Here is a 24335-nt window from a genome sequence, read left to right as displayed (position 1 = left end):
AAGTGAAAATCTATGGGGCTGGGGTTGTGGCTCAGTGGTAGAGCATTTGCCTAGCATGTGTGAGGCACTGGGTTCGATTCTCAGCACCACATACAAATATATGAATAAAAGTCCATCGATGCTAAAAATTTTTTTTTAAAAAGTGAAGATCTAAGGGAATGCAGCTCAGTGGTAGAGCACTTGCCTGATATGAGAGAGAAAGAAAGAGGGGAGGAGAGAGAGGGGAGAAAGGGAGAGGGAGATCGAGAGACAGAGACCAGAGACATATAAATAAATAACTATATCATGTTCAGAAAATGAAACACTCAATATTGGAAAGATACAAATTCTCCTATATCCAATCTGCAGATTCAATGCAAGCTCAATCAAAATCCCATTTTTGTTGGAATGGACAAGATGATCTTAAATAAATCATGATACCTTCATACAGTAGAATACTACGTAGCATTGAAAAGGAATGAGCTACCTGTGACAGCATGGATTAATCTCCAAAGTCACAGAAAAGTGCCTACAGTACAATTCACTTTATATAAAGTGTAAAATGCAAAACAAAACAAAATATTCTTTGGGGATGCTGATATATCTGATAAAACTAAAACTAAAGTAGGAGAACAATAAATACAGAATTAAAGAAGTTGTTACCTCTGAATGCAGGGGCAGGAGTGCATTGGAGAGGGGTGTAGGGAACCGCAAAGGGAACAGCACTATGCTCCATTTCTTTGCTCAGGTTGAAGGTATGTGGCTGTCTGTTAGAACTCTTCATGCCTTACTTATATTTTATTAACACTCTTTTACATATACTTAGAATTTTGTTTTAGCTTTTTTCCCCCCCCCAAAAAAAGCTGCAAGCAGGGCTAGGGTTGTGGCTCAGCAGTAGACCACTTGCCTAGCACATGTGAGGCAGTGGGTTCGATCCCTGGCACCACATAAAAATAAATAAATAAATAAATATGTATTTTAAAAAAAAAGCTGCAAGCATGCAAAAAACTGGAAATAGCCTACAATGACATTTTTACCCTACCCCAATTTACAACTATTAATGATTTGGTATTCATTTCTTCAGATTTTGTTCTTTGTATATAATTAACATGATTGATAGATAGATAGATAGATATGCATATTATTTAAAATATGCATTTTTCACACAAATGAGCACTTCTCAGATTGGGGGAGCTAATTTTGGGAGTGTTAACTAAGCAAATCCTTATTAGGCCCCAGTGAAAAGCTTTCATAAATAGAAACCCTAGCCCAAAGCCCCTGCCACTGTACAGGAGTGGGGTGGCATCATGGGGTCAGGAGATTTAAGATCAGTCCTACATGAGGAGAAGAAGGCACTTTTTTTCTTTTTGTTTCATTTTGGTTGTTTTGGTTTTGTTTTGGAGGGGTGGGAGAGAGTTAATCCTTTTTTTGGTTTGTTTTGTAATAAATACATTGATCAAAAAGTCTTCAGGTCCAATTAGGGAGGTGTGTTTGTGAACAGAAGTCTCAGAATTCCTGGTGAACAAACTTGGGCTTACTGACTAATGAGTTTTAGACTTTGTGGGCCTGGCAGTGAAGGAGGGCGGCTCCTGTGTCTGGGCTGGACAGACTTGGGGCTCATCCCCAAAAAGCCGGGTTTACACCTTGGTTCTGTAGGACCCTAGAGAAGTGGGTTCCACCTTTCCATGGCTCCGTGTCCTCGTGGGCAAAGAGACCTGATAGTTTTCCTCTCCTCTGTACCTCAAAGGCTTGGCCCAAAGCTTTGTCACCTCTCAAGTCCATAGGCCAATTAGCATCTCCCTTTCCTGCAGACTGGAGGTGGGCGGGGCAAATGCCCAGGTGATAAAGCAAAGGAGGAGGAAGGAACCAGGCAGAAGAACCCACGGAAGAAATGGAACAGGCCCAGGTAGGGGGTTCTGCCTCTCAGAGGGACCTCTAGCCACCCTGGGCTCCTGTAGGCCAGAAGTTCTGAGATGATCTTGTAATCTTTAAGTTAGAAGGCAGCCATGAATTTTATGTCTCTGTGACAGATGTAAGTACCTCAATGAAAAAAATTCAAGCTCAGTTGGCCCCATATCTTCGTCCAGCCTAGCAGTGCCTACATGTCATCAGGCCCGGCAGCCCACTCACAAACTGATATACCCAGATGTAATGCTGTCCTGGTGTCCCAGTGAGTGACCAGGCCCAGGAGAAGAAGGTTATGTTGCAGGAAAAGAAAGCACCATGGAACTGGGCTCAAGAGAAATCTATGTGAGAAACATCCCCTCATATCCTTGGGATGCACCAGCTGGTTTTACCAAATTCTCACCATTTGGCGTCTTTTCCCTTTCCAGTGGTAAATCCAATTTAGAATGCGTGGTTTGAGTCCCAGCTGAGCTGCCAAGCACAAGCTCTGCCTTCTGCGGGCCTCTGCTTCCTAATCTCTGTGGAGGGCCTGAATTGCCCCCTGCTAGTTATGGAGAGAGGGAAGAGAGTCAGATAGAAAAAGTGCTTTGTGAACTCAAAGGTTTGAGGCATGTTTCTTCAGTTAGCCTCTGAAGGACCCCCAGAAAATTTTACCACACAAATGAAGGGCACAACTACCTGGGCAGAAGGAAGCTTTTAGCCTGGAAAATGATTCTCTGGCATTTCAAAGGAAACATTGGACACAATCACAAATTATTCTTAATCCATTCTTTTTTTCCCTTTTTTTTTTTTTGTGTGTGTGTGTGGTGCTGGGGATTGAACCCCAGGGCCTTGTGCATGCAAGGCAAGCACTCTACCAACTGAGCTACATCCCCAGCCCTTAATCCATTCTCCACCCAAGTCCCAAAGAACCCCTGATTGACAAGGACCACCCTTGTCCACACATGGACTGGAATGTCCCATGGCCGAGAGGCTCTAAAATGCAATGCTGCTGAGCTTTTCTGGGACCTCAGTTGATTCTCATAATGAGCCTGGTTTCCTCAAGCTACCTGGGGGGGAGCAGGGTCAGACAGTGGTTGACAGCCAGGCTTTTGTGGCTAGTAGACCGAGTCCAGGTCACAAATCACTTGCTGAGTGTCCTTGGGCAAGTCTCTTAGCAACCTCCACAAGCCTCTCCATCTCTCATCCGTACAACAGAGATACGATAATCCCCTCCTCACACAGTTGCTGTGAGGATTAACTAATTTACACAAAGCAGCAAATGATGACTAGCATTAGGAAAGTCTTCATAAAGTATTAGCTATCACACTCATTGGTGGGGGGAGTGGAACTTTCCTCAGGGCAGCAGAAAAGCCCACGGAAGCCTCCTTGTGAGCTTTGGTGCCAGGAATGGACTCAACATAACTGGTAAGTCTCCACTGAGAAAGGACAGCTGTGGGGCCTTTGGTCCAGGCCTCAGGCTGGAGAGGACTCAGACTTTGGCTGGCGTTCAGTGTTAAGTTCATACAGAGGAGCCAGCAAGTCTTGTCCCAAAGGTCAACAGTAGCTGAAATCACTCACCTCACAATATTTGATTGTGTCCAGCTGCTGGGAGGCTGTGGCTCCAACGGAAGGACCTCAAGTTGACCAGAGAGGTTCCTCTTCATGGTCCTGCTGCTCGCAGTCCACACACTAAGACATTCTTCCAAGCCCTCCCACAGCACCTCACAAACTGTGGGGCCCTCAGCCCCCAAACCCTAGTGTGAGTCAGTGTTCCAGCTATTTATGAGAGACCAGGAGCTCATTTCAAAGTGTCAAATGATCCTCGGTGACTGATGGCCCCTGCTATGCTCAATATTTTCACAGAGGCTGTACTTCCGTGCCTCAAGGGCCCTGCACTCCGGGAACATCCATCACAGTGGCCTTGGCAAGGGGCTCCTGTGTCAACATCACCCAAAAAAGTTAGGGAGCAGCTGATCTTTCCAGGCCCTGCTGGGAGGAGCACCAGGGAGTCTCAGCCACAAGGCATGTCCCCGAGATGGGAACATGTGAGTCCAAGCACCCACAAAAGAGTCATTAGTACATTGGACAACTGGAGCTCATAGGGTTTACTCAGAACACAATGGGATTATTTCGTAATTTCTCAGCATAATTTGCCCATTAAAACCTGCTGATTCCAGCCAGAAGTGAATCCCAGCAGGTTGTGTACCTCTCTTGCCCACTCCCAATTTTAAAAAGTCCTCTGTTTATAAACATTTATTTCAGAAATCGAACCCCATGTAATGAATCAGTGATGTTCATTTTAGCAATTCCCATATCCCCCAAACACACTTCGTGTTTACTGGGATATTTTAAAGCAAATTTTGATTATTTTCAGAAACAAAAGAAAAATGATCTTAGTTTATTAATAAATAAGTCCAACTCAGCAGAATAATCTAGGACTCCAAACTCTTATCAAATTCAAGTTTACTCTCCCACTCAGGCTGCTGCAATTGGAGGCCTGCCTTGTGAAAAAGGGTCTGGGTGGGTGACTCCACTATTCCTCTCCTTCAGTGCCCTCTTCTCCTACTCACAACTGCCCATGGTCCCTTCAGGGCTGATGGGGGTGGCAGAGGCTGGAGGACATGCTTCTGCAGAGCCAGCTGAAAATGCCAGAGCAGGCTCTTCATCTCTCCCCTGCAGGTCTTGCCTTCTCCAAGCTGTCTCCAGAGCTGCCGGACACATGGCGGATAGAGATGCTATCTGATGGCCTGAGGTGGGCAGAGGTGCAGTGCATGCTGGGTAAACTGAACACAGTATGCCCATCTTTCCCTATGAAGACATTTTTTCCTTGGAAAGAAAAATTCAGAAGTTGGGGGAGTGGGGAGAATATACACTGCTTTCACTCACTGGAGGAATGCAGAATTCTTTTACTGCTTAGGTATCACTTGGGAATGTGACAATTGTTGGCATTTCCTGCTTTGGAGTTTCACTGTCCAGTATGGTAAACACATGGCAATTGAGCACTTAAGATAAGTTATGTAAGTGTAAAACATACAATGGATTTCCAAAACTTGGTATAAAAGATAATGTAAAATATCTTCTTAATAGTTACATATTGAACTGATGTTAATATATTGCATTAAATAAAACATCATTAAAATCTATTTCACCCATTTCTCTTTAATTTTTTACTGTGACTACTAGAAAATTTTAAATTACAACTGAGGCTTGCACCACCTCAGACAGTGAAACCCTAGAGATTCAGTGAAAACCAGTAGTGAAATTGTTACAGTTTAATATCATGTTGCAAAAGCTCCCTTCCACTCCCTAGCCAGAAGAAAAAAATCCCTAGAGCCAATGAGGGTTCTTTGGGAATGTCTGGTTGGACCCCTTCATATTAGATTATGAAACAGGCTTTGAGAGAAACGGCCACCAGTTTACAGTCACCCCTGTGCCACTGCAGGGCACTTAAGCTATTTCAAGTTGTTCCTGGGAGACACTGGAAGAGATAGGTGCCAACTCTCCAGAAAATTCTTCGTACATCTAAGACTCAAAATGAACTATGTCAGCATCCTCTAGCTGTGTGATAGCTGGAGAGCAGCCAGTGCAGTGTGGAGAGGTTTTCCCGCCTCCTGCAGACACGACTGGTCAGGAGCCAGCAGACTGCACACACCCCAGCGAGGTCTGGGTCTGGGGTCAACCAACTGGCAGCCCGAGGTTTCATCTTGGCCCTCAGACCTGTTTGGATTGGCACACAATGTCTGACAATTTTTAAAACATTTGTAATAAAAATTACAGGTTTCCGCCTTTCCTTGAAATATTAGATCTGGTGGCACGAGGCTTGTCATCCTGCCTGGCAGCAGCCCGTTAGGCTCTGCAGCTGCTGGCATGTCACCCGCATTCCCCTGGCTCCTCTCCCCTCGGTGGCCCACCCCAGCAGTGCACAACTGTACACACTTGGTCTCCAGCTGTCCCTAGAGCTGAATGGTAGAGTGTTTCATACCTATGTCCCTAGGGAAAGGCTAGGACACCATCGTTTGTTCTTCAGCCAAAGCACTTCGCCTTTTAAGAAAGCAAGCTTTGGGGGTTTACCTTTTTTTTTTTTTTTTTTGTTTCTTGTTTGATTGTTTGTTTTCACCCAGCTGCTTCTCCCATTGGCTCACTGCAGGCACCAGTTTGCCCTCCTGATGGAACTTTTCTCGGGCTGACAGAAGGGAAGGCAGCCCTGTTGCCCTCTCTCCAGGAGGAAACCAAGGTGCTGAGAAGTGGCCGCCCACTGGATCAAGGAGCGGGCTGGGTGGCAGCGGGTTTGAGTGGGTACCCGGAGCAAGGGGGTCCAGGGACAGGACGCTCCCTTCCCACTTTCTAACATCCCCGGACAAGCCATCAGGATTCGTGGAGACGGGGCTTTTAGTGCTTCTGCCCCAAGGTCAGATGATGCCCCTCTAGGGGACAGACCGGTACAGTCAGCCACCCCAACTCTTATTCCAGCGCCGAAATGACACAGTTTAAGTTAAACTGAGGACAGGAAGCATCCCGCAGAGCGGTCCCGCGGGCTAAATGTTCTGCTTGGCATTTCTGATGTTTTTCCAACTGTCAGGCAACTCTCTGTTCCCAGTCCAGTCTCCATACCCCGAGGCTACCCGCCTTCAGAGCAGGCCAACCTTTAGGGTCGCCCTCGCCCACTGACTGGACTAGGCAGAGCCGCCCCTCACCTCCTGCGAGAAGAGCTGAAAGGCCTTAATCGTCCCAGGAGATTTAGGATGGGACAGGGATGAGGTTTGGCTTTCCACTACCCACTAGCTGTGGGGGAGGCCGTGCCCCCGCCTTGGGACCCTGGAAGGGGCGGGGTCCGGGGGACCAGAGACTTGGCAGGGGGCCAGGCCCAGAGAGCAGGACTGCGCCCCAGGGAGGCTTGCTCTGCCGCGGGCCAGAATCTGGGCACCTGGAAGCCTGGCTTGGCCACTCTCCAGGACCAGGACTCCCGTGGACCTCACAGGACAGTCGTCGGAGGCTTTCTCCCCGCAGCCCTGCAACATCTCGGTCGCGATCGGGGGTTTGCAGGACGCGGGTCCTGTCTCCGCCTGGGCCTGCGCAGGGGCATTGAGGTGGGCGACTCCAGCCGCTGCCGGCCGCGCTTTCTCCGGGCACCCAAATCCCGGAACCGCGTCTCAGCCGCAGAAGGAAAAGAAAAAGGAGCCTCCGAGTACTCGCTCGCCCTGGCCCTTCGCGGAGCAACAGCGACACCCCATGGTGGCCGCAGGAACATGTCACCCTCCCAAGCCACAACTCTTCTCCCTGGCTTTCAGCTTCTCTTTCCCGTGGAACCGCGCTTCAGCCTCTTTTTCCCAGTCACCCACAGTGCTGCCCACCCAGATCCCTCGTCCTCCTGAGAAGCAAACTGTTCAGAGTGAGCCTACCTGGCTCCTGTCCAGGGTCCCATTGGCTCCGTGGATTAGAGCCTTCCAGGAACTGAGGTGACCTCTGCCTGGTGAAGGGTTTACCTGTGTCCAAGCTCTGAGTGTCTATGGTGCTAGGGGGGATCAGGACAGCTAAACCAGATCTGAGACTGAAGGAGGCCACCGATCCCCAAACAGGACACAAAAACGACCCCTTTCTGCCAAGTGCATAATCAGGCCATCTCTTTCAAAGGCCAGGATCATCCCAACAAAATTCTGGTTTCCCTTGAAGGGTGTCCTAATGATGGACACGCTGTGTTTCATTGGGCTTTCCCGAGGCCCTTCCTTAAGAATTTTACATACATTTTTCTTAACACCAAACCGAAGATGGTAAGTATTCCTTTTGGTTTCCAAAAGAAAAAGAAACCAAAGTTTCAAGAATTCGCCAAAAGTCCCACACAAAGATTCACAGGGCCACATTCCGTCCTCTAGCTGACCCAGTGCCAAGACCTTCTAACCTCCAGGTGTCTTGTACACCTTGTCCAGGTGACAGTTCCTGATTTAGGTGAATGTGCGGAAAGATTCCTGCAGCAATAGTGTTTTCACTGAGAAGTAGGACACTTAGCACCTTTACTCCCCCTCCTGTCTGAGCAGTCTTTTAGTTTCTCCTCAGTGCAATAAGGCAGCTCCAGGACCCAAGGAGGTGACAAGCGAAGTCCTCCTGTCTAACCCTGCCATGAGTATTTAAAGGCTTACTCTGACCCAGCCCCATGTCCCCCTCAGCATTGAATTTCCTAGCCTGAGGCTCTGCATTCTCAGTCGGTCTCCCCAAGACATGATGCTTCTCCTGGCCAGATACTAATTCCTTAGAGGAGAGCTGCATGCCAAATCCGCCACATTCAGGTCCTTATGTGCCACCAGCATCCCCCTTAGCAGAGAGTCACCTGAAGCCCCCATATAGGGCTTTCTCAGAGAGGGCATATGCTATACTTTTGAAAAATGAATGAATGTTGTATTAATTGTCTAGGGGAGCCATAAGAAGGTGCCACAGACTGGATAGATTCCACAATGGAAATTTATTCTGTTTTAGAAGCCAGACATCCAAGTTCAAGGTGTTGGCACCTGCAGGGGAGAATCCTTCCTTACCTTTCCCCCGACTGGTGGTGTAGTCAGTCCTTGGTGTTCCTTGGCTTGTAACTGCAGCTCTTTTTTATTTTTATTTTTTCAGGATTTTTAAAAAATTTTTTTTCTTTTTTTTTTATATTGATTTTTTAAAAAATAAATGACAGTGGAATGCATTACAATTCTTATTACACATATACAGCACAACTTTTTGCAGCACTCTTATCTCTGCCTCCATCGTCACGGGTCTTCTTCCCCACCCCTGTTTTTTAAACCTGGGATTGAACCCAAGGGTACTTTACCCATTGAACCAATTCTCAGCCCTTTTTAGAGACAGGGTCTTGCTAAATTGCTTAGGGCCTCACTGAGTTCCTGACACTGGCCTTGAACTTGTGATCCTCCTGCCTCAGCCTACTGAGTAGCGGGGATTATAGGTATAGGCCACCATGCCCAGCTCAGGGTCTTCCGTGTCTCTTCTTCTTCTAAGGGTACCAGCCATATAGGATTAGGGCCCACCCCGATGACCACTGCTTAATTACATTCTTTTCCCACACTCAGGTACCTGGGGTTAGAACATCAACACATCTTTGGGGGAGACACAATTCAATCCTTAACAAGTATGAAGAGCAATTTGCCTGTGGGTCAAATTTCAATTAAAACAAGTTTAAAGGCTTCATTTGTGACAGGAAAGATCAACTGCGTTTCTGGGGTGGTGGTTCTTTACACACTGTGGAGATGTACTTGGTTCTCCTATGACTCCTTTCCCTTTTTATTGGTCCATCAGGGATTCTTTATGGTCACCATAATGACTGTGTTTACCCCAGGCTTAAATGCCCATGTTTCTCTTTTTCATATTAGGTGTTAAAATGGGATATTAACTCAGAATATAGCCTCTCCCTCTTGGGGAGTGGTGAGAACATTCTAATGTCAAAATAAGTCAAGCTGACCTTGCATTTTATAGAAGCCACCCTCCTCTGCCTGTTCCTTTAGCGCCATCACCGTCTAGCCAACACGTGTTTTTCCTGCTGTTCCTCCATTCTTGAACTCCTGGGGTTCCAGGTATTGGCAGCTTGTCCTTCCCTGAAATAGCCTTTGCTATGTACTTTCTGGAAGGCCTTTTCATATCCAGTATCTCCTGTTGAAATTCTCCCCCCTCCTTAAGGCTAAGTTCAAAGGCCAATTCCTCCAGGGAAACACCCCTGATCCTCCTGCTTCACCCCTCAGAACACTAGCGGCCTTAGTTGACTTTCAGATAAGCACTGCCCATGCTTCAAATTTTTATCTTTCTCTTCTCCCCTTCCCACTACTAAGCAGGAATGGAAGGAAGTCATAGACTCATAGACAAAATAGCTGAGGGTGCAGGGGGTATTTCCATGGAAAAGTGACACCTTCCAGAGTCACATGCCCCAGGCTTCCTTCAACTGCTAAAATGCTATCAGACTGTGAGTTCCTTATGGAAATTATACACGGCTTTTTGATTCGATGGTTCTTTCCATACACACATACACACACACCCGTGCCTAGCACATGCAGTCCTCAAACAACCTCCTGTCCAATATAAAAGGCCTCTCTTTTGCCTTCCTTTCAGGGACTATGAGGAGAAAAATTCTATAATAGCCCAGGATTTCCTGCACCCCACATGTATATGCCCTGAAATAACCCCAGGTCCATGAATATGATGGATTTTTATGGCTATGACTGAGCCACCTTGTATAGCACAATGCTCCAAAAACAGGGAGATGATCTGGATGGGCCAGACCTATCCCACAAGTCCTCTGAAAGCAGCTGGTCACAGAGGGGAAAACTGAGAGCTTCAAAGTGAGAGAGGAATTTGATGTAGGAGGGTACACAGGCTGAGGAGAGAGCCACATGGTAAGGACTTGAGAGTGACCCCTGGAAGCTAGGAGCAGTTCCCACCTGACAGCTATCAAGACTCAGTTCTATAACCATAAGGAATGAATTCTGCTGATTCTCTCCCTAGTCAAGCCCTCAGATGAGGTGCAGCTGGCAGTCACCTGGGTTTCTGCCTGTAAGGCCCCGAGAACCCAGATACCATGGTTTAGACTCCTGACATGGAAATGGTGAGCTAGTAAGTGGGGGTTGTTTTAGTCTGCTCTGTATGTGAAGTGTTTCAGGGAAATGCAAACTAAAATAACAGTACGACATCACTCTTAACACAATGTGATTGATACCAACTCCTAAGTTTATAATATCCAATATGGGCAATGGTAAGGGAACATATAAGCATGCTAATACACAGTGGTAGGACTGCAAAATAAGGCCTTTTGGGGGAACAATGACAAGTCTTAAGTGGGCACATCCCTTCATGCACATTTCACTTTTAAATATCTGTCCTATATAACTCAAAAAGGCTGTGAAAGATATTTATTATAGCAATTTTTCATATCCTGTACATATCATTAGGTATCATCATTAGGTAAGAAAAAGAAGTTGCAAAACAATATTTATAGCAAATCCATATTTTATCAATGGATTCTAAGACACATACTTTGTTACTTTTTCATCATCTCTTGAAAATCAGAAGGCAGCTTACAATCAATGGCATCTTTTAAGTCCTATTGGCCCACTGCCAGTCAAAAATGTAGCTATATTGCCTGAATATGTGATCCCTTAAATTTTTAGTTAACAAACCATTTAAAGATAATGTGAAGAAGGAACATGGGTCCATCTGTTGTCTGAAAACTTTGTTTATATCTTGTAAGACCAAGAAAATGCCTGAATCAAAAATGGCAGAATGAAGGACTGGAGATACAGCTCAATGGCAAAGTGCTTGCCTGGCATGCACAAGGGCCTGGGTTCAGTCCCCAGCACAACAACAACAACAAAAAAAGAAAATTGCAGAATGATTATTAGCAATGTGGAGATAGTAGTGAAACAGTCTTGTAAGAAATGCTGCATCCCAAAATTCCTGGTGCTGCGAAAAATACAGTGTATGAAAATATGGATCTTAGCAACTCTGGCCAGAAGTCACTCAGGAGAGTACCATTTTGAACATTAACAAATTTATTAATTAACAATTAACTGATTTCATTTATATTTTCCATCTCACAGGAACATGAGATAGGACACACACAAACACACACACAAAAAAAAGAAAGAAAGAAAAAACTACATGTAAAAGAGTCTAAAACTCTTTCAATAAGTGTAAAATAAAAATTTAGTGAAAAGATAGCATTGGGTCATATTTAACAGGCAGTATATTCTCTTCTTGGCAGCATGTGGTACATTATTATTATTGATGGTATTTTGTATTTAAAAAAATGGTTGTATTATGATGTCATTAGTGTTATCAGAAAATGAACTCAATACACTTATATATGTGTCTGATACACATATATAAGTGTATTGATATTAAATGCATGAATAAAAGATTAAGTCTTAAGGATATAAATCATCTGTGAAGAATTATCTTGGGGGAGCAAAATGGGGTGAGATGTGATCAGTAAAGAAAGCTTTAACATTGTATTCTATGTCTCTAAATTTTTACCAAAAAATGCACTGATCCTATGAGATTTAATATTTTATTACATATATTAATGCTATATATTACACATTACTAGACAGTATTATCACATATTAAATATATATATTAAAATATATGTATATTATAAATACTTTATAATATTAAATTATAACACTATGAAAATTTAAATAGTAAGGTAATTTTATAAGAACATGCAAACAGATCAATGGAACTGAATAGAAAACTCAGAAAGAGCCACAAGTGGGAATTTTAGAAGTGTGACCAGGTTGTTGGTTGAGATGCTAATTCTGTGCTATAGTACCATTCTGAAAAAAGCACAATGAGAGAATTAACTGTATCAACTATTAACACAGTGTGGTACCTGTACATGAATATATGTACAGACAATGAAAATCCAGAAACACACTCAAACACATGCTGGGTTGAGGATGCAGCTCAGTGGAAGAATATGTGCTTAGCACTCACGAGACCCTGGATATGATTCCGGCACACACACAAAAATAAATAAATAAATAAATAAATAAAGCAAAAGTTTGCTTTTTATTGCTGAATAGTGTTTCACAGATATATCAGTTTATTGAAGCAGTCATCTGTTGAATGACATCTGAATGGTTTCCAATTTTTAGCTATTACAAGTTAAATTGCTATAACATTTCAGACGTTTTTATGTCTTTGCGTTTTATTACCCAGGAATTAGTGGGTTGCATGGTAGGTGCATGTTTGGTAATTTTAAAAGAACTGCCAAAGTGTTTTCCAGAGTGGCTGCACAATTTTCCATCCTCACAAGCAATGTATAGTGATCCAGTTTCTCTGCATCCCCACTAATGTTTGATGATGTCACTTTTTCATTTTAGCCATTCCAAAAGGTGTGTGATAATACCTCATGGTGGTTTTTAACTTGTATTTCTCTAATGGCTGATGATGTTGAACATCTTTTTGTGTACTTATTTACCATCTGTATATCCTTTGGTGAAATGCCTCTTCATGCCTTTTGCCTATTTTAATTAGAGTTTGTTGGTTAGTTTTGAGAATATTTTTTATATTCTAGATTCTTGTCCTTAATTGGATCCGTAGCTTGCAAATATTTTCTCTCTGTATGAAACTTCATCATCTTTTTTTTTTTGTATAAGAGAGAGAGAGAAATTTTTAATATTTATATTTTAGTTTTCAGTGGACACAACATCTTTATTTTTTTTTATGTGGTGCTGAGGATTGAACCCAGCGCCCCGTGCATGCCAGGCGAGCGCACTACCGCTTGAGCCACATCCCCAGCCCAAACTTCATCATCTTAACAGAATCTTTCACAGAGCAAAAAATTTTATTAGTTTTTTTTTTGTTTTGACATAATTGTAATATTTTTATGGGATAATTATACACACTTTTTACTGTCTGACTATATTTTCCATATTTTTATCTGTGCATTATAATTGTACAAGAAATGTTTATCAGAAAGAACATTCGCCCTTTGGTTTTGGAGTATTGGTTTATTTACTTACCATGATGGTATCCAGGTTCACCCATTTACTGATGAATGTCATAAAATCATTCTTCTTTATGGTTGAATAATAATCCATTGTGTATATATACCACAAAATCTTTATCCATTCATCTGTTAATGGACATGTAGGCTGGTTACATAGCTTAGTTATTTTGACTTGTGCTGCTATAAACATTGATGTGACTGTGTCACTGTATTATGCTGATTTTATCTCCTCTAAATACATACTGAAGAGTAGGATAATTGGGTCAAATGGTTCCAGTCTAGTGTTTTGAGGAATCTCCATACTGTTTTCCATAGTGGTTGCATCAATTTGCAGTCCCACCAGCAATGTATAAGTGTACCCTTTTCCAGAAGTCCTTGCCAACATTTTTACTTGTAATTACCAAGAGGTAATTGCTATTCTGATTGGAGTGAGACAAAATCTCAATGTACTTTTAATTTACATTTCTCTAAGCTAGAGATGCTGACCAATCATATTTTTTTCTTTTGAGAAGTGTCTGTTTAGTTCCTTTGCCCATTTTTTTTAAAAAAGAGTTTTTTAATATTTATTTTTTTAGTTTTCGGTGGACACAACATCTTTATTTTATTTTTATGTGCTGAGGATCGAACCCAGCGCCCTGCGCATGCCAGGTGAGTGCGCTACCGCTTGAGCCACATCCCCAGCCCTCCTTTGCCCATTTTTGATTGGATTATTTGTGTTACTGGTGTTAAGCTTTTTTTTTTTTTTTTAAGTCTTCGTTTGTTACGTGGTGCTGAGGATCGAACCCGGGCCGCACGTATGCCTGGCGAGCGCGCTACCGCTTGAGCCACATCCGCAGCCTCTGGTGTTAAGCTTTTTGAGTTCTTTGTATACCCTAGAAATTAATGCAGGTGGCAAAGATTGTCTCCCATTATGTAGGCTCTCTTTTCGAACTCATTTCCTTTGCTGTGAAGAAACTTGTTAATTTGATGCCACCCCATTTACTGATTTTTTAATTTACTTCTTGCATTTTAGGAATCACGTTGAGGAAATCAGTTCATAAGCCAACATGTTGAAGTGGCGGGCCTACATTTTCTTCTAGTAGGTGCAGGGCCTCTGGTCTAATGACTAGCTCTTTGATCCACTTTGAGTTTTGTGCATGATGAGAGACGTTAAACTTCATTCCATTACATATAGATTTCCAGTTTTCCCAGCACCATTTGCTGAAGAGGCTATCTTTTCTCCAATATATGTTTTTGGAGCCTTTGTCTAGTTGAAGATAACTATTTATGTGGGTTTTTCTCTGTGTCTTCTATTCCATTGACCTTCATGTGTGTTTTGGTGCCAATACCATGCTGGTTTTGTTATTACAGCTCTGTAGTATAATCTAAGGTCTGGCTCTGTAGTATAATCTAAGGTCTGATATTGTGATTTCTCCTGTTTCATGGCCTTTTTTTTTTCTTCTTCTTCATTATTTTTAGTTATACAAAACAGTAGAATGTACTTTGACATATTATACATACGTGGAGTATAAATTCCCATTCTTGTGGTTGTACATGATGTGGAATTACACTGGTCATGTATTCCTGTCGGAACATAGGAAAGTTATGTCCAATTCATTCTACTGTCTTCTTCACTTTTCTTGCTAAGGATTGCTTTGGTTATTCTGGGCCTCTTATTTTTCCAAATGAATTTCATGACTGCTTTTTCTATTTCTATGAAAAATGTCATTGGAATTTCAATAGGAATTGTATTAAATCTGTATGGTACTTTTAATATTATGGCCGTTTTGACAATATTCATTCTGACTATCCAAGAAAATGGGAGATCTTTCTCTCTTCTAAGGTTTTCTTCAATTTCTTTCTTTAGGGTTCTGTAGTTTTCATTGTAGAGGTATTTCACCTCTTGTTAGATTGATCCCCAAGTATTTTTTTTTTTTTACTATTGTGAATGGGATAGTTTCCCTAATTTCTCTTTTAGCTGATTCATCACTGCTATATAGGAATGCAATTGATTTATGGGTGTTAATTTTGTATCCTGCTATTTTGCTGAATTCAATTATAAGTTCTATAAGTTTTCTGGTGGAATAATTTGGGGGTCTTCTAAATATAGGATCGTGTCATGGGCAAACAGAGAGAGTTTGAGCTCTTCTTTTCCTATTCATATCCCTTTCATTTCTTTCTTTTGCCTAAATGCTATGGCTGGAGTTTCAAGGACCACAGTGAACAGAAGTAGTGAAAGAGGACATCCCTGTCTTGTTCCAGTTGTTAGAGGAACAAGTTGTTAGTTTTCTTCATTTAGAAAAATGTTGGCCTTAGGTTTGTTGTATATTGCTCCTACAATGTTGATGTATATTCCTACTATCCATAATTTTTCTCATGTTTTAAACATGAATGGATGCTTTTATATTTTTCAAATGCTTTTTCTGCATCTATTGAGATAATCATGTGATTACTGTCTTTAAGTCTATTTATGTGGTGAATTATAATTATTGCTTTCCATATGTTGAACCAACCTTGTATCCCTGGAATGAAATCCCCTGGATTGTGGTGCACTGTCTTTTTAATGTCTTTTTGTATGTGATTTTGGAGGGCAGGGTACCAAGGATTGAACTCAGCTTCACTCAACCACTGAGCCACATCCCCTATATTTTATTTTATTTAAACACAAGGTATCACTGAGTTGCTCAGTGCCTCGCTTTTGTTGAGGCTGGCTTTGAACTCACGACTCTCCTGCCTCAGTCTCCCAAGCTGCTGGGATTACAGGTGTGCACCACCACACAAAGCTATTTGCCCACATTTTTACTGACCCTTTTTTTTTTCTTTCATACTGATATTCCACTTTCCTTCTTTTGTCATTTCCTTTATGCCTAGAAAGAAAAAAGTTCCTTTAACCATTCTTTTAGGGTAGATCTTCTAGCAATTACTCTGTGGTCTCCCTGAACCCATCCTATCCATCTATCGACAATAAATAGTGCCCTACAGAACTATATCAAAATACAGATTTAGAAGACACCCCAAAAGTAGGGTCAAAAGTAATGGAATTACTCTTTTAGAGCTGAAGGAAGAGGGCGCTGAAATTTATCAGTGAGACAATGGGAATTAAAAAGGCTTGAAGGGGGGTTGAGAACATTTCAACTTCTGGGATTGTCGTTTGTGATAATTATGATAGGGGAGATGGAAAAAACAATTTAAGGATCAAGAACAAAGGGCAAAGAGAAATAAAGACTATACAAACTTCCCTTTCTCCTGCAGTACTCCACAAAGGATTTTTTTCTTCCTCAAAAATAGTGATTGAATGCCAGTCTATTATTCTCTCCAAGTACTACCCTAAAACACTACAAACTTTTTAGGTGAGGAGTTTCTCGGCCTGATAAACATCTCTGAAACTCTATGTCAGCAAGATCAGAAATATTGATGTGGTCATGATATTTATAAGCCACTGCCATAGAACCTTACCTGACACACCTCTCAGTGATTCCCATCTCATAGAGGAGGCAAGCTGGGAGAGAAACAGCTTTTCTTAATCCTCAGATAGGCAATGACAGGGTTTCCAATTTCTGCTTCTTTAAGCAACCAGGTTCTCATAATCTCCCAGCACCTATATCTTCTCCAATCACTAATTCTACCTCCTCCTTTAGAGAGAAATAAGAAAAGAATGGGGACTGTTATTCCAAGGTCATAATTGGAATGTCATATTTCCCATTCTGGTAGCCACAGAGCAATAAAGGAAAACATTCACCTCAAGTTTGAAAATTTTTAAAGTGATTAGGAACTCTTTCCAGATCCAAGACATTCACAAGCTTTAAAAAAAAAAAAAAAAGAATGAGCACATAATGATTTTGGTTGGCTTTCTCTTTTAATCAAAAACATACTTTGTTACAGAGTTCTCAAGAAGATTCAACTATTTTTTTTAGCCACAGACTTCAACCCGGCAAAAGTATACAGAAAGCCACAAAGGAACTAACTGGAGCTTCAGCTGACCAGTTTTCCCAAAAGCAGAAGCTAAGAGTGGCTCTTCTCTGGGTTTTGGCATAGCTGTATTCCTTGGGCTTTGCGGGAGGAGACAGAGTTGGGAAATACCATCACCAAATCTGTCCCTAACCCCCTAGTCACTTCTTCCAAAATGGGCTCTGAAGCCCACCAGGTTTTCGTCATCCATAAGCATTCACACTTTTTCCTTAAATCACATATTCAATGCATTACACAAAACCCCAAATTGGAGGAAGTTTGCCAACTCCATGGTTAGCCATTTAACTAATCCAAGCCCATGAGTCCTTCTATCAATGGCAAGCAGCCTTAGCAATAGCAGCTGGTTTCATCCCAACCTCTCCAGCTACCAGAGCTGGTCTCTACCAGGACTCCCCAACCCCCCACCTTCAACCCACCCTCAAAGAATTCTTCCCAGGTCCTTAAAAATGCCAAGTTCATAAACTATCCTCATCCAGGAGTAAACTGGAAGAGAACTCAGAAATGAATGACCCAGCCAAAAGTTGTCAAAATGGACCTAGAAAGAATCAAAATAAAAGTGAATTATCACCCACTGGTAATGATTTGAATCATATAAACCATTTTAACAAATGCAGTTCAGAGGAATTACCACTTTGAGCACAGAAGAGTTAAGGAACCAAAGACCCAAAGTAATGGCCTCTCATATCATTAGGCATTAACAATAGGTTTTCAATCCATTTTAGTTGAAAAAAAAAAACTACGAGTACAGAACACTTATAAGGATGGTATCATGCACGTACTCTCTTAGAAGCTAGAATGTCATGACCCAGAAAAAAGCCTTTATAAACTTTGAACAGAGATGATGGAAAAATGAAGGCTTTCCCCCTTCTCAGGTTTTTGTTCTTATAAAGTATTTATTGCAGCCCCTAAGGTGGTGCTAGGCCTTTGGTTAAAATTAAGTCTTAAGAACATATTGTGTAATCTCTAGTCCATAGGAGAACAGTAATAACATAGCAAGCCTAATCTTACTTGAATAACTGGGGGGGGGGGGGGGGGGGGAACAACACACACCTCAAACAGCAGAGTAGGTAAGAAAGAAATACAAAACTGCTGCAAGGTAGGCAAGGTCACTTAGAATTCAGAGCTGGAAGAACTAATCTAGTCCAACTCCCTCATTTTACAGATGAGGCAACTGAGGCCCAGAGAAGGTAAATGACTTACCCAAGGTCACACATCAAATTAGTGGCAAAGCACAAACTAAAGAGTGCAAATGTCTGGCCTAACCAGGAGCCATTAGTTTCAGACTGAACATGAACATGAACTCTGGCCTTACTGAAAATGCTTCTTAAATAAACTGTGTGAAAAGTACCTATATCCACAGAGAGAAATGATTGTCTTCACCTAAGTTTTCTCCTTAGTCTTCCTACATTAAGGGGCGAGTGTGTGTGTGTGGTGGGGGGTCCTTTCATTCATTCAAGTCTGATGTTAAAATCCCTGAAAACATCAGCCGTTACTTTAGTTACTCCTTGGGGCAGGTTATCAGTCACTCAATTTTCATAAAGGCACCTGTAGGTCAAAAGTATAGAGGAGGAAGGCAGAGCTGAGAGAACACCGAAACAAAACAAAAAAGACCCTCTTAATTTCTGAGGTTTGTGTTGTGTGTCTAGTTTGCTGGTGTCCTCTAAGCAACAGTACTGCCTCTGGCTGTTGATGCTAATTTTGGAGCCTTTGTAACCCCGTTTTTGTATGAGCAGCACTTAACTGGAAGCAATAAAACCTTTCAAAACATTACTCTAAGGGGGAAAATATGAATATGACTCATTTCTCTCTACCTCAACCACCTGAAACTCAGCAAGAATCAGAGAAGACTGGAAGTAGACAAACTGATGTCAAACGCCAATGCCCTGAAGTCCTTTTCAACACCTGACAGAAAAACATCTTTTGAGTCCTGTCCCAGAATTTGTACTTCCATTTTAAAGAAAGATCTAAAAATTCTGGTTATCTGGTTTCCTTGCTCAAGCAGTTAGAAATAATAGAAAGGAAAGAAGAAAATACTAAGGAGAGGCACACGGGAAACGGCAGCTATCAGAAAGGAAAAAGTCTAGAAGAGAAAAGGAGGGTTAAAATGACTGAAAATTCAAAACCAGAGCAGTCTGGGACCATTTAGTAAAGAGAAAACAGTTTTGTCTAATCTTAGAAGCTCCTGAAGTCTACACAGACAGCTAAGTACAAAAGAAATGTTATATTCAGTATATTCTCTGATATACAGATTGAATAACTCCATCAAAAAAATAGCTTAAAAAGTTTTACCGCTTAGTAAGGCAAGTTTGTGGAAAATTTCATCCCATAGTGATACCAGATAAACAACCTAGCAACACTGGGACAAGTGCTAGGAATAAGGCTGGGCCAAGGATGCTAATAAGCATAAGGCCACTGACTTTTTACATCCTTCTTAGTATATTAATTAAGAGAAGAAATTACGTAGTTTTCAGAAGGAAAAGAATGGAAAGACTTGCCTAAGATCCTCCCAGCCTATTCTCAATAATCTTGCAAAGCAGGATTTAGGAGATTATTTACAGACTGCTACCTGCAACAAGATGAGTTTTGCCTTAAATTTTTTTTTTTTTTTAAATTTTTTAAAGGCATTTCTTCATGCAGTGTTAGCTGCTAATCTCTGCCAGGTCCCACCTACAAACGTTGTTAGCCAACTTCACATGTAATTGCTCTCACGTAGTCATTTACCTCAGTAACCTAAATTCACCATTTTACCAATTTACTGTCATTAAATCAAATGCTAATAAAATGACTGATGAAGGAAGCAAACTATAGAATCAGTTAAAAAGAATTCTTCCCTATTCAGAGAATAAAACTGCTCCTTCAAAAAGGGTTTGAACTTAATTGACTTTGCATAAAACAGCTAGTGACTCTTAACCAGTTACCATCAGATCAGGAGCAAAAATATTTTGCCTCCACAGATATTTAGGGAGTATTAGGGGGAAAATGTAAATTTTCGTTTCCCAGATGGCCATAATCAAAAAGATACCTGCAATTCACCTTCCTACAACTAACAATAAACTTTTAAAATAAGAATTTATCATAAGAAAGACAGGATATTTCACTTTTCCTCCAAAACTGCAAAATAGCTATTACAAACCATACCATCCTCCCCCATAAAAATGGTTTTTTAACTTTGAAATAAGACATAGCCAATAATATGGTGTTTGCTTAAAAATCCAAGTATTATTTTTACAACACAGATAATAATGTGTTGTTTATCTGGATGTTCGGGTATAGTTAAACTTAAGCCAGATCCTTCAATCTGTAACCCTGTACCATTTACAGGAAGAATAGGATTGGCAACCTAGTTAGTGGTTACAGCAATCCAAACGAGCCATGTTTCTAGAAAAACAAGGTTATATGGCAGTGATTTATCATCATTATCTTTGTATACCAGGGGCAGTAAATTATTAAAAAAAAAAAAAAAAAAAAAGACTCAACCCACAAAAACATCTGCTCCCTGGCAAAAAAGGCAATCCCCTTAAGAATTCCCTTTGATAATGCACATAAAGGCACAAGACAAAAGTAGAATGGGTTTCTCTGGATGTACCTGGTTCATCTCTTTCAGCTTTCACTGAAATTCAACATTCTGAAAGTCTTTGAGATATGAATTAGCTACAGAAACCCACCTAGAACCATACCCACATTACAATCAAACTCTAAGAACTGTAGAAACTATTTTATCCTAAAGTAGACGTAAAGTTTTAAGCCTAGTGAGAGTCTTTAGTCTTACTCAGAGATGACCACCTCTAAGAAATTGAAATACAGTTTAACAGCCACATTGTCAGGAATAATTGATAACATATTAAATATTTTCTCAAAAGCATGTGACAATCTAGGTACAAATACAAGCAATTAATAACTAAAAGTATTTCTATATTTTATGGCTCTTAGTAGAAAGAAACCAAGAATGGTAGCTTGGCTTTTAAGAGATATTTCTCAGCAAATATTTTCCACATATTTTATGAAGATGATTAAACATGAAAACCTTCCTTAAAGTAGAAAAGGAAGCCACAGGTTATACCACTGCATGGTTAAGATTCTAATTAAATAATCTGGATTTTTTAAAAATCTGTTATTCTAAAACTCTCTCCTCTCACTCCTATTCCTCATTCATAGGAAAATGGACCTACAGATAAAATTATAGAGAAGATATTCTTTTATAATTCTGCCCAAAAAGAAACCCTGAAAAATCACCAAATTTACACAGTTGAAAATTGGGTCTTTACCAAAAGTACCTGTGAATACTCAAGAGAAGCTGTTTTAAAAATAGGACATGTAATTTTGATCAAGAGCTATATTTCATCACAGCAATAAACAGTGGTTTCTAGAACTGTCTTATTAAGACCTTCTGAGCAAGGCCAAAGACTTGTTCATTTCAGCTGATACAGGAGGGCCACTATGCCTAAGTGTTTCTAGAGCTCAAATGTACAACACACCTTAAAGAATCTTTAAAAGCTTACAGAAGTCCTCTAAGCAAAAACTAAAAACATCTGAAAGATAATCCTTGATTTTATTTCATACTACTTTATCTTGTAGACAATCTATTTTCTATAGACAAACAGGCTTTTTTTTTTTTTTTTTTTTGCGCCACAGTAAAAGTTTAAAACAAAGCAAACAAAACAAAACAAAAAAATACTCTACACATGATAACAACATCCATGGGAAAGTCCTGGTAGAGTGTGAAGGAAAAACCAAAGCTGCCCAATACAACTGGCTGTTGCCTGTCACTTAGTAGAAGGTGTCTTGCCACTGAGATTGGACTCAAAGTGCAAAAGAACAAAATTTTAAAAATCAAACCTAGAGTTCAACTTTGTATGTTGAGATTCAGTTTTATTTATGCTACTAACTAGGTAAAAAGCATACATATTATGTCTGTGGTACAGTCAATACATCTGCAACTTTTCTACTTAAATTCTCTATACAAAGTCACTGCCGATTGTTAATGATCAATGATGGCAAAGGGCTTAGAATAACCAAAAGATATAAAAAAGTTTGCAGTCTTGCCCCAAGATACAAAAACTGAATTTTAAACAATATCATAACATACATGATTTAAACGGTATACCAAAAAAAGTCACACATCAAATCAAGTACAAAAATATCCAAACTACCTATTATGAACTGCAATGTTTCCATTATTCTGAACAGTATTTAACAGAGAATTTAGCAGTTTCCAACACACTCATTATTTAGTCTAAGCACTGCACCTTTGTAGAACAGTGAGATATTAGGTAGAGTGACACTGCTTTTAGTGTTTTTTTTTTTTTTAAATACAAAACCTTTCCCTATGAATTAATGAAGGAAAAGAAATTCCTCTTCTAGGCTTCTTAGAAACCACCCTTGTGCCTAGATATACAGAAAAATACAACTACTGTTTAACAGGGCAAAAGTATACTTCTTGATAAATAGTCACCCAATAGGGATAACAAATTCAGTATCTGTTACATTTCCTTGTCTGGTAAATTTTAAGGAATTCTCAATATACACACAGATTAGTGTTTTGCCTTGGCAAAAATAAAACTGAAGTTGCAAGACAATCTGAATTAAAATCATCTTCACTAGTTTAACTTGCAAAAAAATATTTTGGATAAAAGGTTATAATACATTACTATCTTATTTTTTAAAATACAGAGTAAAGTTGCTCTCGGTAAAATTAACTCACCTGCATGGCACAATATTTTGGAGTAAAGTATGTTCAACAATAACAATTTGCACAAAAAATAACATAGGTGAATTAACTTTGAGAACTTCTCTGCCTTTAAAATCAATAATATTGAATTTATTCTGTAGAATAACACACATACCAATGTTCTGCACATAAAAGGTTCCAAGACATTTTAAAGGGCTAAATTTTCCAGCACTGGAATGACTCCTTCATACATAACTGATAAAGACTTAGTAAGAATGAGTTCTTCCTGATCTTCAAAGTCTGCCCCATGCCTGAAAAGTTCTAAATAGGAAAATAATTGTTTTAACCCAGTTTCTGTCTGCTAGGAGCAAGGCAGCAAACACATTTCAACCCTTTATGAAAAGATAAAGCAGAACAAAAATGAAATAGATCTTCAGGTTACAAACAGGATTGTATCTTATAGTCCACCATCCTGATAATGTTAAGGGCCCCCACAGAGAGAGACCTCAGTCTAAAGGCTGTGGGTCTGCAATAGGCATGGTGTGAAGTACTTCATCTAGGAGCTGGAGGGCCCGGTGTAAGTGGATCTCAATCCAGCAAGGCGTTTCTTTGATACTCTGTCTTGGATAATCCGGTCCCCAGCCTTTCACAAAGCTCATCCTGAGTATGCATAAGCGACGAAGATCATCAACGCCAATGCCAGCAGCAGCTGAGAGACCTAACAGAAAAAGTTTGGAAGACGTTAGAGGAACATGGTGATCTCTTCCCATCCTCCCTACATTCTACTTTATTTTCCTCAGTATAAAATTTCTCTGTCAAAGTGGCAAAAGGTAACAGTAGAGCTAAACCTTATCAATAGGAAACTTTTGGTTAAGGCAGTTTACATTCCACAAGTGTCTTCTACGTATTTCCAATTTTAAAGTAAATTACTATAATCCAATAACACCCCAGCTATTTTTCTCATTAGAAATGGAGGTGAAAGGATAAGAAACTTGCTTTTAAGAGGTAGTATATATAAACAGGTTGATTCTAGGAAACTGACTGTTTATCTAAGCAGCCTATTTTACAGTAAGACATGACTAATAATGAGAGTTAATATGCCTAGCTCCACTAATACACCTTAGATGACCCAGATGATGTTTATCTTGCAATTTCACAGTATAAAATATGCAATGGGGGCAGTTAGATGAGAATAAGAAAGTGAATACTAGTTCTGAATTCTTTAGGAAAAAACATATTTATAACATCAAAGCTAGCAAATTAATCGTTCAGGTGCTCGATTTCTTTTTTAAAGATGAAACTCTCAATGAATGTCTTATCTATGTCTAAACTGTAAACTCCTGAACACAATGGAGACTCTGCATC

At 40.5% G+C, this 24335-nt stretch overlaps 1 protein-coding gene across 1 annotated transcript in view; it reads right to left on the bottom strand.

Moving 5' to 3' along the window:
• Positions 1 to 17170: 17170 nt before the first annotated feature.
• Positions 17171 to 24335, bottom strand: part of Smad4 (SMAD family member 4) — a 52131-nt gene continuing 44966 nt past the window's right edge. Inside the window, exon 12 of the mRNA XM_046419449.2 lies at positions 17171 to 23688. Within this exon, the coding sequence (XP_046275405.1) occupies positions 23477 to 23688 (212 nt within the window). The 3' untranslated portion in view covers positions 17171 to 23476. The remainder of the gene's footprint in view (positions 23689 to 24335) is intronic.

This window comes from Marmota monax, unplaced genomic scaffold (assembly GCF_021218885.2).
Source record: "Marmota monax isolate L192 unplaced genomic scaffold, Marmota_monax_Labrador192_F-V1.1 WCK01_AAM20220418_F8-fsc00088, whole genome shotgun sequence".
NCBI lineage: Eukaryota > Metazoa > Chordata > Mammalia > Rodentia > Sciuridae > Marmota > Marmota monax.
Note: the sequence above shows the minus strand (reverse complement) of the source record. Positions and strands in the feature narration are given on the sequence as shown.